We start from the raw sequence: 15349 nt of genomic DNA on the forward strand, positions 1-15349 counted from the left end.
TTTCAAATATCTAAAATCACAAACCTTAGCGATGCAATTATAATACTATCTTCCCGCTTTTGAAAAAAGTGACTTTCAAGGGTTTCTCATGATTCTTCTACAGAATACAGATTATATCTATACCAACCATCCACTAAAAAGGGCAGCATATATCTTAAAAATTCTCATGGTGAGGAAATGTATTTAAATGTTATGTGTCAAGTATATATAAAGATATTTTCAGTGATAGCTAATACTCCAACCAAACTTCCCTGAGAATTGAGATTTCAAGATTTGTTTTAATTTTGGTGCTTGATATATATATATATATATATATATATTACAGATGGTTTAAGTGTTATTAGTCTTTGGAAAACAAAACAAACAAAATCTCTTGATCCACATTTCTCTCCAGCAACATGCCCACTTATTTCTCTGCCTCACCTCCTAGCTAATTTCTGGGGAAAATAGTCTGTATTAATGTTTCTACTTCCTCTGTTCCCTCCATCCCCACCACTCCACAAAAACCACTTTTGTTAAGGTCACTTAGCAAGTTTTATGTTGCCAAAACCAACTCACACTTTTTGTCCTCACTTTACTTGATTTTTCTGCAACATTGAACATAGCTGACCACCTACTCCTTCATGAAACACTCCCAACTCTTGAATTCCATTACACCATGCTCTGCTGGTTTTCCTCCTGTCTTGCTAGCTGCTCTTTCTCTTTTGCTGGCTCTTCCTCCTCTATCTGACCACTTAAGTTAGATGTTTCTCAAGGCTCAATCCTGGGCCCCCTTCATACAATACATTCTCTCTTTAGGTGATCCCATCCATTCTAATGGCATTAAATATCATCTATGTGCTGAAGATGACCAAATCTCTATCTCTAACCAAAAAAGAGTTTACCAACTCTGTCCCTCACCATTAATCTCCATATTAGCACTCTTTTTATTTCCTTCACAGCACTTAGTATTTTAATTATTTCATTTGTTATTTACTTGTTGGGGGCCTGTCTTCCTTACCTGACTCTAAATTCAGTGTCAGCAAAAGCATTGCCTGTCTTGTTTACTACTGTAATGCCAATATTTTGCATATGTGGCACATAATAGGCATTCAATAAATATTTTTTAAATGAAGAATGAATGAAGATTTCTGATTTTTGGATTAGGTTGTGTCACAAATGTATGACAATATAAGTAAAAAAAATAAATGCTCTAAAGCTTTCATTGTTCAACTATCTTTTAAAATCAGCATTTAGGGGTGCCTGGGTGGCTCAGTCAGTTGAGCATCTGACTTCGGCCCAGGTCATGATCTCGCGGTCTGTGAGTTTGAGCCCCACATCAGGCTCACTGCTGTCAGCACACAGCCTGCTTCAGATTCTCTCTCTTCCTCTCTCTGCCCCTCCTCCACTTGCTCTCTCTCTCTCTCTCTCTCTCAAAAATAAACAGTAAAAAATGTTTTTAAAAAATAAAATCAGCAATTAAATAAAATATATATTCCAAATACATATATAAAGACGATCCACTACTAATCAAACATGTGCTATGAGAGTGATGATAAGCTACATTGACACTTTTCAAACTGTGGGCAAGGCTGATAAGATTTCAAATTTTTTTTTTTAACGTTTATTTATTTTTGAGACAGAGAGAGACAGAGCATGAATGGGGGAGGGTCAGAGAGAGGGAGACACAGAATCCGAAACAGGCTCCAGGCTCTGAGCTGTCAGCACAGAGCCCGATGCGGGGCTCGAACCCACGGACCGTGAGATCATGACCTGAGCCGAAGTTGGCCGCTTAACCGACTGAGCCACCCAGGCGCCCCAAGGCTGATAAGATTTCAATATGCACAAGAATTCCCTAGGAACCTTGTTAAAATGCAGATTTTAATTCAGCAAGTCTGGCCTAAGATTCTGCATTTGTAACAACTGCCAGATGTTGCTGATGCTGGTCCACAGATTATATTTAGATTGGCAAGGGTCTAAAGGATACCTGTAAATGATTTATGAACTAAAATAAACATTTGCTAGACCTCAACTTTGTGTCTAGTACTATACAAGATGATTTTCATAAACATTATCTTATTTAGGCTGTGGCTGTTCTCTTGTAGTACAGTAAACTTAGAAAGATTCTCAACCTAATCTATCAAGGCCAAGTGTCTTCCTTTTATTTTTATTTTTTATTTTTTATTTTTTGCATCTCACAGTTACATCTATTCATGCCACAAAGGAAACAACATGTCTACAAGTGTACAGCGATGTTTCACGTTTCTATCCAACAGAGCACAGAACTAACTTACTGAGATTTATAGACAGACTGACGTTCCAGCTGATGTGTATTCCAAGTAAACCTGGTTAATGATGACCACAAGCAAGTGCAGGACTCAAAGTTTTCAAAGCTTTATTTCTTTTATAATCAATCCCGATTTTATAAACAATGAAGCCCATCAACTCCATTCCTACCCAAATCTCCTGGTACACTTGGGTATAGTAGGGCTTCATGGGGACCCAAACATTTTTAAAAAGGCTTTGAAGCATCTTGGTGACAGACCCCCAGCTCAGACCACTCTGATGCACACAGTCAATGACTCAGAAAGAAGTGTCCCCCTTTTAGAAAAAATATTTTGTAATACCTCTTTTATCATCATGAATTAAATATAACCTATCCACACATGTGAGTTTTTTTAATAAAGCCCCAACTGTCATATAAAGATAAAAAAATAACAAAATAATTTGTCTTTCAATATGTAAATATCCCAGCACAATCATTCTAGAAAACATAATATTACTGTAGTCAGATATATTTGTAGAGTCACCATGAATGTAAGGGCTAAAAATGCAGAAGGATACAGGTTGCATCAATAATGGCAAAAGAGTCTTGGCTCTCAACATAACAAAGAATCATCTTCTCTTCATTTATATAGTAGTTGCATTGCTAGACAACTTAGGCTGTATTAAAACCATCCAAAAATACTTCATGTTTATACATAAAATGGAGTTAGGTTCTGGCAGTCATTAGACATAAAATGTTACTAAGTTTCAGAAAAAGGGATAAATTCCAACCTGGAATGAAGAATGGCTTCCTAAAAGGAATGGCATTTGTGATGGAACATAATGGATGAATGAGGATTTCAATGGGATTGTGGTGCTATTAACAGTGTTGAGAAATCAGGAGAAGTTGGTTTGGATTGGAGAGACAGACAATGAGTTAATTTTTGGACTTGTTGGGTTTGAACAACATTAGAAAAATAGGGAGTTAGGAAAAGTAATGCATGTTCAGGGAATACTAAGCAGTCCAGCATAACATTAGAGGACAGACGTTATCTCTGACAAGGCATATTGAAGCTACATTGTGGATTATCTTAAATGTCTTACTAAGAAATCCTTAAAATGGTTTTTTCAGTAGGGGAGTGACTTGATATTTTAGGAAGATCATTCTGGCAGCAATCCTCAAAATGGATGGATTGAAGGAGGCAAGTCTATATACAGGATTACCCCAGAAAAAAACATGTTAACAGTCTGAATGGATAGTTTTCAAAATGTGTTCTATGGAACTCCAGGGTTCCAGAGGGCTGCCACAGGTGCTCATCTGTGTCAGGAGAAGGAAAGGGCCAGCAGCTAGGTAGGCCTAGCAGTAGTCTCTTGCCTTCTCCCTCCTCTTAACTGGAACATCACACTTGCATCTGTCCCACATAAGATTTTTGGACACAAGGGCATTCTGTTGATAAAAACAATTTTTTTCCTGTTTTTGTGTCTTATCCAAATTCTTATTTAACTGTGAGCATGACCATGGAATATCCCAAGGAGCCATCATATAATCATCAGTGTCATTGTATAGAGTACTAGCTACAAGATCTAAGAGCCATTACATTAATTCTTAATATCAACTTTTTAAAATCATTATGTGTCCCATTATACAGAGTATGTCTCCATCCCTAAATTAGATTACCTGTAAAAATTCTCCAGGTTTTCTTAGGTTTGGGGCAAACAGGACTATATTAGGTCATTGATGTCTGCAATGGAAAACTGTGGAGTCCTTTGAGAATCTCCAAATTTCTTTTATTGAGATGTGCATTGGGGCTGTTGGCTAGGATAACACATAAACTATATACTTGTGTGTTCTGGTCTCTCAGTCCTACTAATTTAAATTTGAGGTAGATGGCACAAGAACAGACACTCAGATCAATGGAACAGAATAGAGAACCCAGAAATGGACCCACAAATGTATGGCCAACCAATCTTTGACAAAGCAGGAAAGAATACCCAATGGAATAAAGACAGTCTCTTCAGCAACTGGTGCTGGAAAAACTGGACAGTGACATGCAGAAAAATGAACCTGGACCACTTTCTTACACCATACACAAAAATAAACTCAAAATGGATGAAAGACCTAAATGTAAGACAGGAAGCCACCAAAATCCTCTTGGAAAAAGCAGGCATAAACCTCTTTGACCTTGGCTGCAGCAACTTCTTACTCTGGAAGCAAGAGTAAGAAGGGAGGCAAGGGAAACAAAAGCAAAAATGAACTACTGGGACCTCATCAAAATAAAAAGCTTCTGCACAGCAAAGGAAATAATCAGCAAAGCTAAAAGGCAACCTACAGAATGGGAGAAGATATTTGCAAACGACATATCAGATAAAGGGTTAGTATCCAAAATCTATAAAGAACTTATCAAACTCAACACCCAAAAAATAAATAATCCAGTGAAGAAATGGGCAAAAGACATGAATAGACACTTCTCCAAGGAAGACATCCAGATGGCCAACCGACACATGAAAAATGCTCAACATCACTCATCATCAGGGAAATACAAATCGAAACCACCATGAGATACCACCACACACCTGTCAGAATGGCTAACACTAACAACTCAGGCAACAACAGATGTTGGTGAGGATGCGGAGAAAGAGGATCTCTTTCGCACTGCTGGTGGGAATGCAAACTGGTGCAGCCACTCTGGAAAACAGTATGGAGTTTCCTCAAAAAATTAAAAATAGAACTACCCTACGACCCAGCAATTGCACTACTAGGTATTTATCCAAGGGATACAGATGTGCTGTTTCGAAGGGGCATGTGCACCCCAATGTTTACAGCATCACTATCAACAATAGCTGAAGTATGGAAAGAGCCCAAATGTCCATCAACTGGTGAATGGTTAAAGATTTGGTTTATATATACAATGGGGTATTACTCAGGATGAAAAAGAATGAAATCTTGCCATTTGCAACTATGTGGATGGAACTGGAGGGTATTATGCTAAGTGAAATTAGTCAGTCAGAGAAAGACAAATATCCTATGACTTCACTCATATGAGGACTTTAAGATGCAAAACAGATGAACATAAGGGAAGCAAAAATAATATAAAAACAGGGAGGGGACAAAACATAAGAGACTCTTAAATATGGAGAACACACAGAGTGTTACTGGAGGGGTTGTGGGAGGGGGGATGGGCTAAATGGGTAAGGGGCATTAAGGAATCTACTCCTGAAATCATTGTTGCACTATATGCTAACTAACTTGGATGTAAATTAAAAAAATAAATTAAATTTAAAAAAACCAAGTAGGATATATAAATAACTTCTTCAAATCAGTAAGAAAAAAGAAAACCCAATTAAAAAATGTGCAAAAAAAGGTGAGATAGGACTTTTATATACATTATCCTATTTAAACCTTTACAAAAGCCCTAACATTTACAAATTTCCACATATTATTGTATTCCTTCAGGATCACTCACAAAGAGTCAAAACAACAGGTTATATTCACAAATGCCAAGCGTCTATCTTATACTGAATTACTGTTTATCAAACAAGCTCACAATCTTATTTCTACAATGCATGAAAAATGTTAAAATAATGACTCATCCTAAATCGTTCACCCACTGAATTTTGTTTTTATGGTAGTAAGCAGAAGTGTGTTGGTTAGGATGGTCCATAAAGTCTTTTGTCCTGCTGAAATAATTCTCAAACCAAGACAGGTAGCAAATCGGTGGTTTACACCAGTTACAAATAACTTCTCTCATTTGGTCCCCTTGAATCCACTGGCACACAACTACTTTAGACAAATATCTCATGCAGCCCAATGGGCCAACTATTTCTCAAGGTTTGAATGGTACAACATAACATCCACAGCACCAAAATGAAGTTAGGAAGCTTAGCCTTAACAAAGGAAGTTGTAGAACCAAGGGAAAAGGAGTTTAATTTCTAACAATCACAACTTACAGAACTTGCTGAATCTTAGACAATACTGGCTTCCAGAGACTACTTAGTTAAAAAGCATCTATTTCTACCCCAGGAGTTTTTAAAATTGTTTTTGAAGAGAGACTTCATTTTTCAAATGAAATCTTACAGAGATTGCCATACATAAAATACATAGAGGAGTATCTTAGTATACAGTATAGTAAGTTCAAATATGTAATAATTACCAAAAGGTCAAACAATGAGAACAATATGCCTTTTAATAAAAACTAAAAATCTATAGATATGGATGAAACTTACAGCTTTATATCAGCATCAACACATACATTATTCTATATTTTGTCTTGTCAATATGAAAAAAATGAAGATGCATATATATAAAAACTGTTACCACTTGCAAGAGTTTCACCTTATTATTTCAGGAGAGTTTGTTTGTTTGTTTGCCTAGTAGGCTTCACACGCAGCACAGAGCCCAGCACAGGGCTTGAATTTATGACCCTGAGATCAAGACTAGAGCTGAGATCAAGAGTCAGATGATTAAGTGACTGAGCCACCCAGGCACCTGTATTTCAGAATAGTTTTTAAACTATCTTTGTTTCAAAGTTGAATCACTCAAAATATTTAACAATTCTTCACATTCTTTAACTCTGAACATAAAAATAAGACAAGAAGTACCCCCAACACTTACAATAAGTATTTTAAAAATTTATAATATATAATCATGATGTGTTTTCTTGTTATTGAGCAGTTGGTTACTACACTATAACAAAAGCATGTCCCAACCACCTTAGCCTGAGCCTTTATAGGTACTTAATTAAACACAGGGAATAGAAGAGTTAATGATGTTCTTAATTCAATAATTTTACATGAGCAAATATGCACAGGAAAAAAACCAAGAGGGCAGAACCGTAATCTTACTCATCACATTTATAAAATGCTAATATTTCAAAGAGTTTCAAAGAGTTGATTTAAAAAAGTTTCACTTTGAGGTCAGAGTATAAATTTATACATTGATAATCTTCAACACATTAAAATTTGGTAAATGATAACTCATGAAAGTCAAATGAAATTTAAATCAAGTTAGCCTCTGATGCACATACATGGTACTGTCTATACTGCATGCAAGCATAAAATCAACTATTAATGAGTATTAGCAAGTCCTTTCCTAATTACAGAGATAAAGATAGATGATAGCAAAAATGATTAGTTGTTAAATATTATAAAAATTAGTTACTTAGTTTTCAGACTGGAGCTATTATTATATATTAACTATGATGTAATTCCACATCTATAAAAAATTTTTGTAGGTTTGTGAGCATGATCTTTTTTCATACCCACAGCCTACATGACTACTATTACAGGAAACTCTTCTGATGTGCCAAATATTCTGATAAGTTAATAGTCTCTCAAATAGATATCACTTTGCAAGTGAACTGATATGCTGTGTTAGAGAACTCAAATTAAGTAAAGTATATTATTGTCAACTTTAAGAATCAAAACATTTGTTGTGAAAAATGGTTTATTGTGGAAAGTGCAGTGCTTCATCGACATAAAGAATGCTGCAAAAATTTTAAACAAATCCATAAGTTAGAGGGCACTATATTATTTTTCCCAGAGTAGAGTCAATATTGGATTAGAAAAAGATGGTACTATTCATATTGTTAGATTTAGCCAACATTCCAGACTCTTCTACCAAACCTTTTACAGTACCTCTGACAAATTAACCAGCATAATTATCTAGTTTCAATGTCATTATTTTCTTTACTCTCTTTGCCCTAAAAGCTGAACAAATAAATAATCAAATGACGAAACACACAGGCAACTCATTCATTAATTTGTTCAATAAATATGACTGTTGTTGTACTATGTGCTGAGGAATGGGCTGATGATAAAAAATATGCCTATGCTTTGGAACCTGACAGTCTAGGAAGGGCTACAGGTATGTTAACAACCAAAATAAGCAAGAAATCTAGTTAAGTAATCTTTTAGATAATTAGGAGTTATAACTAAAAAATGTAGCTTTGCATTGTTTCATCAGTGATGCTACTGAAATGTTTTCAATTTCTCTTATTTTAAAAAGTTTCCTTTATAAACCCACAAATAATCTGAGGTACCAAAAATTTCATCTCTAAGAACATACATTAACAAATACAATTTGTAATATGCTGCCAATTCTATTGATACAAAAAGTCAGGAGGTAAGTGTTCCATTAATACATTTTATTCTGTTTCATATCTTTTATTAAACACTTACTTTTTATGTCTCTTAGATGAAACACATATCTAATATAATATGGTATCAACTCCACATTATTTTGATTTACTCTACAACACTTTGGACTCTAAGAACTTTAATTTTGGATGCAGAAAGCAGATTTCAATTAAGACTGAAAAAATTATTCATAATTACTGGGGATTAAAGTATTTTGATAGGCTATATAGTAATAATAACTGTTATACATAGATTACATTTCAAATAATCTACATATAATAGAAATATAATTGTTTCATTATTTCATCTTTTTTTAGTGATTCAAAAGGCCTTAGAGTCATCCTTATGCTTTTTAATTATTATAAATTTACCAGCTAATGAAGAGTTATATTTTTAAAAAGCTAGATAGCAGAATGCACTCTATGTCCTTGTGATGTTTAGAATCTCTTTTCACAATAATTAATGAACCCTTAGCATGAAAACATCATTTATTAAGCACCTACTACAGGCAAGTTTCTGTATTAATCACTCAGTTCTTCTCATACATGGTCTACATTGAATGACTGATAAAAGATCTATGACTAACATTTTAGTACTAAATAAGTGAGTATATACAGTTAATATATTGACAAGTTTATAATAATGTATTAAAAAGGTATTACTGGAAAGTTGTATGCTAATTTTACAGTGTCATTTCTATCTTACTGACTGAGAAAGCAAATTTCTGTTCATATTTGATCCATATTTTAATAGACTTACATGTAATCCTGAAATCTGCTGATGTATAGCTAATAGATAAGATTTTGCCTTAAGGCTAGTTTAGCCAAAAAAAAATAATAATAACATTTTTGTTTTCTCTGTTTTTTCTATTATACCATTTAATTAAATACTTTAAAATTTTTCTGAGTTCTATCAAAGAATTGCTAGCACCAATCTCCTACTCATAGAAATTAATTAATAAAAGGTGTCATATAAACATAATGAAAATTACTTTTCAGCACTATTTTCTTAATTGAATGCAACAAACTGTGAGGGTCTTTTATGAACAGAAACTATTTCTGACACCGAGCACACAAAAATAAAACATACTCTCTGCCCTCTAAGAGCTTAAAGACCAGTGGGGTTAGAAACATTTAAAGCAATAAATACAACTGGCAGAAGTGTGTACAGAAAGGAAAGGACCTTGGCCTAGGTGAAGGGAGGTGAGGGACCAGTAGGGAGACCACCAGAAGGCATCAGAGAAGGTCATCAGAAGGAGGGCACCTGCAGAGCGAAGGATGAGTAAGCATAACCAGGTAGAAAATGGGCTGAAAATCTTAGTGAAGACATGGAAGTGTGAAATAGCATATTGGATCATAGGAAGTACACACAGGAATTTTCTAAAATTATATTCTGTCAGGATCCTGTGACCTTTCTGTCATTTTTGTTCCTTTGAACTTTACCATTTCATCCTTCATATGCTCATAATGGAGGGCTAGTAAACTCCACCATTTGGAGGCTATATCTCTGTAAAACTCAACCATCCAAAGCATAGAAAGGGACCTAGAAGTGAAAAATGGCTTCCACAAAAGCCATGTGATAAGAAGCAGAAGCTGACATCAAGGAAACAAAATTTGTTCAATAACCCTGGAATATTTAGTGTAGGGGCATTCAGCTCTGCACAGTTCAAATCCCCCATAAGAATATACTATAGAACATTACCTGATGGTCAGAATAGTAACTCAAGGTTACCAAGATAAAGTGATCTCTCATGTACTTTGTTTATAAGACAGGGAGGAGGCTGTGTAATAAATGCACTTAGAAAGATCTCTACCCAATATCATTTAAATAGAAAGGTTTTATATTAAATGAGAAACATGCCAATACCTATGAAATCCATTTTTGTGAACCACCTCATTTCTCAACCATAACAAAAAGAAGAAGATACTGTTATTATAACACAAATTACAAAACTTAGCAACATCAAGAGTCTTTGGATAGAAAATACTTAGGATCAAAGATTGTGAGAAAAGAAAAAAGTTACAGCTTTTGATTTATTATATGCATTAACTTTTCATTTTTACATGACAAAATTTCAATTTCAAAGCTTATTTCATCTGAAATCATAATAGAAAGTCTCAATAAACATCTATTGATGAATGAATTTGAAAAAGATTTTATATGTTGAAGGAATGACTAAACAGCTTCACATTTTGCAATAAACTATAGCATGTAAATTTTACCACCAAATTAGGCAGAAAATAAAGGTATTCCATAAAGTATTCTACTTTCTTATACTACCAAGAAATGAGAGGTATACATTCCAGGTCAAATTTCTTTATATTGAGACCAAAATGTCAAGATAATATAAAAATATTTTAAATATCAAACACATGGACCAGATTAGTCAATCTCGGGTGGCAGTAAAGAACTAGATATTTTACTGCATCAAATACTCTGTCCTCAGGGACCTGATGTGAGCACAGCCAAATTCATATCATTAACCTTTTCTTTTCTTTCAAGTTTTTGCATTAAGCATACTATATACCATCCATCTCTACGGACCTATGAATTTAATCTAGACATATAAACTCACAGTTGATCACTGCCTATATTCCAGATTCCATCTCTTTCCATTTATAGTTTGTGCATTCTAAACCAAATTCTATACAAGTTTTCATTCCTTTCTTTTTCAGAGAGCCTTTATTCAGGCTTATCTAAAAGTCTTTGTTAAGGGCATTACTACCCCAAATTATGCTATTTATTTAATAATTTCTTTATTTCACATTAAATAAATGAATCCAAGAGTATTAACATTTACAGGGAAACACTCTAGTTTCCATGGATTTACACTATTCTGCATGTTAGTCTGGAGAAGTGAAATGATTAGGAATAAGAAAAAATAGTGTTGAATATTGATTTATGACTTCACAAAATAAATTCAGCAATTCATTTATAATAATTAAAGCATGAGAATTTTTAAAATTATTTTTTCATAGTGTACAGTGACCTAATTTTTTTTCCTGTTCTTGGTCAACAAAGCCTTTACATGTTAACAATTATACTTCATAGACCATTTTTAAAATATTCACAGTGTCAATTTTAAGAGTTATTTAAACCCTAATAATTTAAAATTTTAAAAGCATAGTTTTTCATAAAACACTTGAAGCATTATTCATAATGGCTATTTAAAAGTTGTCATATCCATACTAAACACATACTGTTTATTGACTTATTGTTTGACATTCTACTTAAAGAAAAAAAAATTTTTATATGGGCCACAGCAGTTAGAAAAATTGTAAGCATACCCAGGTACAAACTGAAGATTCAGGACCACAATATTGCACTTAATTATATTTTGAAGGAAAAAAAAAAAGTTCTGCCACATGTATCTTGTGTCTCAAAGTAGTTAATTAAATTTAAATAACTTTATATACTCTAGATCTAGAGTTGCCAAAGATCAATTCATTAATATGAAAAAAACATGTTATTCATAATATTTATCAAATTAACATTTTAATTAGGTGTCAGTATCTCATTTATTAAGAGAATGAATCCATTTCTCACAAATTCTAGTTTTCCAAATATCAGCACCTTCCCCAACTTGAAATGCATTCCCCAACTTGAAAATCTTCCATTTTCAGAGTGTAACAAACCCTTGTTGAAAAGTTTACAACAATGGTGTGAAATTTTAGTTATCCCAAGTAAGTATATACTGAAAATTTTTGAGAAGTGAGGATAGTTTCACGACTCTCAAAATTAATTCAAATGAAACTTTTTAATTGAGCCTGGTTTTTGCTTTGGATAAAGGACCATTAGAAGATCGAGTTCCAAGGGAACCACAAGTGCCAACCAGTTTAAAATTTACCTTCCCCATATGACAGCATTTACTCTTAGAAGAAGAAAAACTGTTAAGTTTAATTCTAAATAAGTCACTAAGGTTAGCCTGAATCCAATGGACACTGAGGCCATGGAAGAAAAAAAACATCCAAAAGAATCAATTATTCCAACCCAGGTTTGCTGCCATTTCAGGGACGCCCCATAAGTACTCTTCCTCTGCAGACTTCGAGTTGAGCCCTCATGTCTGACAACCCTTAAGACATAAAATTGCGGAGAAATTATCACTTCCCAAAGTTAGGTGGGGGTTGGGGGGGGGCAAAATGAGAGATGTATAAGAACTACACGCTTTGCCCTCTGAAATGCCTCATATTTACTTTTGACAAAAGAAATAAATAGAAGCAAAACCGAGATTCAGAAGGTACTCTCTCTGCTGCGTGCACCGGTCGAGCTTTTCAAAGACCCTTAGAAAAGAAGCGGGCTGGAGGCTCACCTTCCATCTCGCTGCCGGGCTGGGTTGGGCTGGAGCTGCCGCTCTGGCTACCCGGCCGCTCCACGTGCTCCTGCCGTCGCCGGGACGCAGCGCGCAGCTGGCGGGAGATTCCCGGCGCGGGGAGTCCCCGGGATCGCGCCGCCGCGTCGGCGCAGATTGAAAGGGGCAGGAGCGGGCGACCCGCCGGTGCACAGGGTTACAGCGGCGCTGGCTGGCGGCGGCTTTAAAGCACGTTCACCGCGGAGCGCCCGAGGTTCCTCACCTCCAGCCCCTTTTTGAATGTCAAACCCGAGAACCCAGATGGGATGGAAATGGCCCATCAGTAAATTGTCCCAAAGTGTCTAAGAAGGATAACGGATGGGAGCGTAATATATGGGGGAAGAGGGGCTCTGGATTGTTTCTTACAAGTTTAAGTTCAAAGAGGTTTGTCTTAAGTGTAACAAGATCTGGAACTTTTGGTCTAGATTGGGGGATGATAGCCATGAATACTATCAAAGAGAACACACTTCATTTGAAGTATTATGTTTTTCTTCTTCAGTTTTGCTTTTCACGTGATAATTCTTCGTCCAAGTTTTCAGAAGACTCTAAGTTCAAAAGGATTTGGGCACTTTTATCAACTCAACTTTTTCATTTCGCGAAGCAAAAATTCTCTCACTTTTATTTTCCTGTCTGAGAACTGTTGCCACCACTCACAAAATACTATGCACTCTATTTACGTGTGTTTATTTTCTATTACTCTGACTTCTTCAAAGGAGGATCTAAGACAGCTTACCAAAAAATGCACACACACACACACACACACACACACACACACACACGCTGTATCAGAAAAGTAAGTAAAGTAAATAGAGCTAAGGGGGGGGGGGTGATAAGATAGTAAAATTAACTCAAAGATGTTACTGCACAAAAGTGTACCAGTCAACATCTTTCCCCAACATCCCTCCCTCTTTATAGAGGTAAAGCACAAATTTGACTATAGGAAAAGGAAAGGGGAAGTGACCACATAACAATATTTCAAAAGCAGAACTTTTCTTCACATTGAAGTCTAAGGGACATTGTTTTGGTGAATCCTTATAAAGATATCCATTGTTTTGAATTGGACATGTGAATGATTCTCAAAAAGGCCACTTCCACCCTTGCTAGAAAATTACATTGTTAGTGTATATTTCAGACTTAAGGTTGGGAGTTTGCGCATCAGCAGACCATATCAAAAGAAACCCACACTTACAAGTTAAAATATACATGTTGTAATTTTATGAATTTTAGTTTATTTTAAATATGCCTTGGTATAGGAGGCATACACACACATACATATAGGCATGTGTATCTATATACATACACATACATGTGTGGTGGGCAATTTTTCTTTAATGAGTAAATAAGTTGCATTGGCTTTGTTTTAATATCATGACACCAGTGTGGTATCTCTGTAGCTTGTAGGGGTTGGAGTTCTACAGGATAGTGTCAATTTTGGAGAAATACTCTAAACACAAGTCTAATTATAGTATTGAAAGGGGAAATTTGTTGTTTGTTAGTTTCTAAAAGCAAAAATAGCACATCAAAAGTAGCAGAAGAGGAACTGTAAATTTTCACAGGGATGGTTTAAGGATGAATAGTTGTTTGGTTATTAAAAGGATGTAAAAACTTTTATTACACTTAGCAGTGGAACATGTTACTACTCTGTAAATTATTAGTTCAAAATGGAGTATTTCAGACTCAGAGAATGGTACTTAAGGGAATAGATAAAAAGTAGATGCATGAAATAATTTACCTAGCTACTCCATCCTCAAGGAGGTGGATCATAAATCCCCAATCTTTAAGTGTGGGCTGCACATAGTGACTTCCTTCCAAAGTGCACAGTATGAAAGAGAGGAAAAAGAGTAACTTTCGAGTAGAGAAACCTGACAAACACTACCTTATCCAGATGAGCAAGATAACATCAAGAGTGATAAAGCATGTTGGCAGTATGTATCCTTAATATGATGTGATGGGAATGGCACTTTACCTCTATTGTCTTCCACCCCAGTATCTATAACCTTAGTATAATAATGAGAAACATCAGACAAATTCCAATAGAGAGGCATTCTGCAAAGTACCTAACCAGTGAAGGTCAGGTCAATGTCATCAAAATTGTCATTAACTGTCAAAGTTATCAAAAATAAGAAATGTCTGAAAAACTGTCACAGCCAAGAAGAACCTAAGGAGACACGATGACTTAATGTACTATGGGATTCTGGAGCAGAAAAAAAGGGGATGAGGTAAAAACGAAGGAAACTAAATAAAGTACATGCTTTATTTAATAGTAATGCATCAGCACTGGTTCATTAACTGTATGAAATGTACTGTACTAATGTAAGATGGCAATAGGAGGGAAAACTAGGTGGGAGCATGTGAGAACTCTGTACTATACTCCCCATTTTCCCATAAATCTAAAACTGTTTTTAAATTAAAAGTTTATTTTAGAAGAATGGACACGCACTTGCAGCAAACAACCACGACTCGTTTAGTTTAGTCTCTCCTCACAGTAGTCAAAGTTTATCACACAGGATTTATAAGGATCGATTTACTTATAATAACTGGGAAGCTACCAAAGGTACTTTGACTAACACTGGAAAGTCAAACTACTAGGGAATTAAAGATAATGCCTAAATCTGTCTCCAC

The 15349-nt window shown here is 35.2% G+C and overlaps 2 protein-coding genes across 2 annotated transcripts in view; both read right to left on the reverse strand.

The window, feature by feature from the left end:
* The window catches only part of IKZF3 (IKAROS family zinc finger 3), a 90650-nt gene extending 77816 nt beyond the window's left edge, over window positions 1-12834 (reverse strand). The window contains exon 1 of the mRNA XM_015539151.2: window positions 12689-12834. Coding sequence (XP_015394637.1) covers window positions 12689-12695 — 7 coding nt within the window. The 5' untranslated portion in view covers window positions 12696-12834. The remainder of the gene's footprint in view (window positions 1-12688) is intronic.
* On the reverse strand, window positions 1787-4154 carry LOC122233473 (ATP synthase subunit ATP5MJ, mitochondrial-like). Its single transcript, XM_042965697.1, has one exon. The coding sequence runs from the start codon at window positions 2509-2511 to the stop codon at window positions 2329-2331; it is 183 nt and encodes a 60-aa protein (XP_042821631.1). The 5' UTR covers window positions 2512-4154; the 3' UTR covers window positions 1787-2328.
* Window positions 12835-15349: the final 2515 nt, after the last annotated feature.

The sequence above is a fragment of the Panthera tigris genome, chromosome E1 (assembly GCF_018350195.1).
Source record: "Panthera tigris isolate Pti1 chromosome E1, P.tigris_Pti1_mat1.1, whole genome shotgun sequence".
Lineage (NCBI taxonomy): Eukaryota > Metazoa > Chordata > Mammalia > Carnivora > Felidae > Panthera > Panthera tigris.